The sequence below is a fragment of the Camelina sativa genome, chromosome 6 (assembly GCF_000633955.1).
Source record: "Camelina sativa cultivar DH55 chromosome 6, Cs, whole genome shotgun sequence".
Classification (NCBI taxonomy): domain Eukaryota; kingdom Viridiplantae; phylum Streptophyta; class Magnoliopsida; order Brassicales; family Brassicaceae; genus Camelina; species Camelina sativa.
In genome coordinates, this window is record NC_025690.1 from 20,264,973 (window position 1) to 20,268,982 (window position 4,010).

At 38.9% G+C, this 4,010-nt stretch overlaps 1 protein-coding gene across 1 annotated transcript in view; it reads left to right on the forward strand.

The window, feature by feature from the left end:
- LOC104792516 (ABC transporter G family member 33) overlaps positions 505-4,010 on the forward strand; it is an 8,681-nt gene continuing 5,175 nt past the window's right edge. The window contains exons 1-14 of the mRNA XM_010518694.1: positions 505-932; positions 1,009-1,132; positions 1,217-1,302; positions 1,379-1,463; positions 1,541-1,700; positions 1,779-1,855; positions 1,938-1,991; positions 2,074-2,164; positions 2,253-2,554; positions 2,630-2,911; positions 2,996-3,309; positions 3,413-3,573; positions 3,654-3,757; positions 3,851-3,950. Of these exons, the coding sequence (XP_010516996.1) occupies positions 610-932; positions 1,009-1,132; positions 1,217-1,302; positions 1,379-1,463; positions 1,541-1,700; positions 1,779-1,855; positions 1,938-1,991; positions 2,074-2,164; positions 2,253-2,554; positions 2,630-2,911; positions 2,996-3,309; positions 3,413-3,573; positions 3,654-3,757; positions 3,851-3,950 (2,263 nt within the window). The 5' untranslated portion in view covers positions 505-609. The remainder of the gene's footprint in view (positions 933-1,008; positions 1,133-1,216; positions 1,303-1,378; positions 1,464-1,540; positions 1,701-1,778; positions 1,856-1,937; positions 1,992-2,073; positions 2,165-2,252; positions 2,555-2,629; positions 2,912-2,995; positions 3,310-3,412; positions 3,574-3,653; positions 3,758-3,850; positions 3,951-4,010) is intronic.

Genomic DNA, 4,010 nt, shown 5'->3' on the forward strand with positions numbered 1-4,010 from the left:
CCAAAGGAAACTAGAATTTGATAACAATTACAAGAGAAACACATCATATACCTTTCTTAATTAGACTAATCCGCGCAGTCACATCTCACTTACCTTTAAGTGTGAATTGTAATCTACTTTGTACCTGTTTAATTATGTTGCTTCTGCTGATTAAAAAATGTGGGTACACATTATAATAGTAGTAATTATCATTTTTCTCCATTAAGTCACAAAGTTTAATTAGGCAATTACTCGGTTAGTCTACTTTTTAAATATAATTTTTACTTTATTGGTTGATTTCTACTGTCATTTGCTACTTTAACAACTCGAGTTCTTCTTTATTTTAATTTAGATCGAATTTGTTGATTGTTGTTATAGAAATCTTTAAAAGATCCCAAAAACAACACAATTATGTTGTGTTGAATTTTGACAGTTAGAATGTTACAATCCTTTCTTCCACCACCTAACAATTTTTAAAAAACACACTTTACATATTCGTATATTTATATTATACACGTACATAAGAAGAACGAGTCAAATGCATCTATCCCATAATTGACTTGTGAGCATCTCACCATAGAACTTTAGCCTTTAGGGGCTCGCTGAAGTGGAGAAACAGAGCAAACGTCAATGAGAATGGAGCTTGCAGAGATTGGAATAAGCAACGGATCTTGTTCCAGGAGCAGTTCTTCAAGAAATGAGCTTGAAAATGGTGTTGATGATGAGGCAGAGCATGCTCTTCAATGGGGTGAGATCCAGAGATTGCCCACTTTTAAACGGCTGCGATCATCTCTGGTGGACAACCATGGTGTGGCTGCGGAGAAAGGGAAAAAGGTCGTTGATGTCACCAAGCTTGGAGCCATGGAACGTCATCTGATGATTGAGAAGCTCATCAAACACATTGAGAATGATAATCTCAAGCTGCTCATGAAAATCAGAAAAAGGATGGACAGGTGAAATATATATATATATATATGATTGTGAATCTGCTTCTTGAAAGTGTGATTCTTGAGCTTAAGAAACCTGCAGGGTCGGTGTGGAGTTTCCAAGCATAGAGGTGAGGTATGAGCATTTAGGTGTGGAAGCAGAATGTGAAGTCGTTGAAGGGAAGGCACTTCCAACTTTATGGAACTCCTTGAAGCGTGTTTTCTTAGTGAGTATACTCAAGAATGTAATGTGGAGTTTAAATTTTGTAGTGGCTGGGATAAAATCGCATTCTAATATTTTTTTTCTTCAGGACTTGATGAAGCTGAGTGGTGTAAGAACACGTGAAGCCAAGATAAACTTACTTCATGATGTTAGCGGCATCATTAAACCGGGAAGGTTAGTTGCAGGAGGAGCTTTCTTTTGATAAGAATCGTGTAATGCACTTAACTAATGTCTCTTCTTGTTTCTCAAGGTTAACATTGTTGCTTGGTCCTCCTGGATGTGGCAAAACTACTTTTCTTAAGGCCTTGTCTGGAAACTTGGAAAAGAATCTAAAGGTTTCAGATCTTTGTTCCTCTCTTTTGAATGCTTTTGCTGCAGATGTGTGAACTCATGTCTCCTTTATCTTCAATAGATTTCTGGTGAAATCTCTTACAATGGACACGGACTGTACGAAGTTGTTCCTCAGAAAACATCAGCGTATATAAGTCAACATGATCTTCACATTGCAGAGATGACTGTGAGGGAAACAATCGACTTCTCAGCTCGTTGTCAAGGTGTCGGTAGCCGAACAGGTAGATATCTTCAGGCTCTTTTCGAAACAATCTCTAAACGGTTTTCGTGAAAAAAACATATCTTCTCTTCTGAAACAGATATCATGATGGAGGTCAATAAAAGAGAAAAGGATGGTGGAATCATTCCTGACTCAGAAATAGATGCTTACATGAAGGTTCACTCCTGAGGCTTCTGTTGAAACTGATCTTTGAACTTGAGCTATTGGTGTTAATTTCGTTTGTAATCTCACTGTGCAGGCAATATCAGTTAAAGGAATTAAAAGAAGTCTCCAAACAGATTACATTATGAAGGTATAGCTCTTTTCTCTGATACTGTTTAGATTTCTAGTCCTCTAGACTAGCATCTTAATTGTGTCTTATATGAAATTTTCAGATACTCGGGCTTGACATTTGTGCAGAAACATTGGTTGGAAATGCGATGAAAAGAGGCATATCCGGAGGGCAAAAGAAGCGTCTTACCACAGGTTAGTTAGTTCATAGCCAAGAATCCTCCAAAACAAGTCATCTTTTAGTTGGTATGGCATGGATTCTAAAAAAATCAGTGTTTAACAGCTGAGATGATGGTTGGTCCAACCAAAGCTCTGTTCATGGATGAAATAACAAACGGCTTAGACAGTTCCACGGCATTTCAGATTGTCAAGTCTCTTCAGCAACTAGCTCACATTACCAACGCAACTGTGTTTGTTTCCCTTCTACAACCTGCTCCAGAATCATATGACCTCTTTGACGATATTGTGCTGATGGCTGAAGGCAAAATTGTGTATCAAGGTCCACGCGACGAGGTATTAAAATTCTTCGAGGCATGTGAATTTCAATGTCCAGAAAGGAAAGGTGTTGCAGACTTTCTCCAGGAGGTAAAAATCCAAAAACTCTGTTCCTTGACATTGAAATTTTCTTTCCCATGGTCCTGACTTGTTTTTGCTTTGCAGGTTATATCTAGGAAGGACCAAGGACAGTACTGGCTGCACCATGACTTACCCCATAGCTTTGTCTCAGTATACACATTGTCAAGGAGATTCAAGGACTTAGAGACTGGAAGAAAAATTGAGGAAACCCTCTCTAAGCAATATGATAAATCAAAAACTCACAAAGATGCTCTTTCATTCAATGTGTATTCTCTTCCAAAGTGGGAGCTGTTCAAAGCATGCATCTCAAGAGAGTTTCTTCTCATGAAGAGAAACTATTTCGTCTACCTCTTCAAGACATTTCAGGTTAATTACATTCTTTCTTTCTGTAGATATCTCTCTCCTTTTGTCTTCTTTTTCTGAAGGATCCTTCTTGTTTTTGTTGCACAGCTTGTTATATCCGCAATCCTCACAATGACTGTGTTTATTCGAACACGTATGGACATAGATATCATTCATGGGAATTCTTACATGAGTTGCCTCTTTTTTGCAACTGTTGTTCTTCTGGTTGATGGTATTCCAGAGCTGTCTATGACTGTTCAACGCCTTTCCGTGTTCTACAAGCAGAAGCAACTTTGTTTCTATCCAGCTTGGGCTTATTCAATCCCTGCAACTGTATTAAAAGTCCCTCTATCCTTCATTGAATCTCTCGTTTGGACCTGCCTCACTTACTATGTCATCGGATACACTCCTGAAGCTTACCGGTGAGATTTTGCAATCCTCTCTTGCTTGTTCCCTGTTCTAGTCACAATCCAAGCCTGAGAATGACAGAAAAATGTAATGTATGATCTTTGATCGATGTTTCAGGTTCTTCCGACAGTTCATTCTACTCTTTGCTGTTCACTTCACATCGATTTCCATGTTCCGGTGTATAGCTGCAATATTTCAGACAGGAGTTGCTTCATTGGCAGCTGGTAGCTTTGTCATGTTACTCACCTTTGTATTCGCCGGGTTTGCCATCCCCTATAGTAAGAGTTCTACTCTCTTCATTGTTTTTTTTCCAATCTTGTTCGAAAGTTCCATTTACATATGACAATGGTTGGTGCAGCCGATATGCCGGGGTGGCTGAAATGGGGATTTTGGGTAAATCCTATAAGCTACGCTGAGATTGGGCTCTCGGTAAACGAGTTTCTTGCACCGCGGTGGCAGCAAGTGATTCTCTCTTCTCTTACTTGTTTCTCTATAACCATGCAATATCCTCTTCATTCTCCAAGACTTAATTAGGTTTTCTTGTTATGTTTGTAGATGCAACCTACGAATGTCACCTTGGGGAGAACCATACTTGAAAGCAGAGGGCTGAACTATGATGATTACATGTATTGGGTCTCATTATGTGCCTTGTTTGGTCTCACTGTTATCTTCAACACCATTTTCACTCTAGCTCTGAGTTTCTTGAAATGTAAGT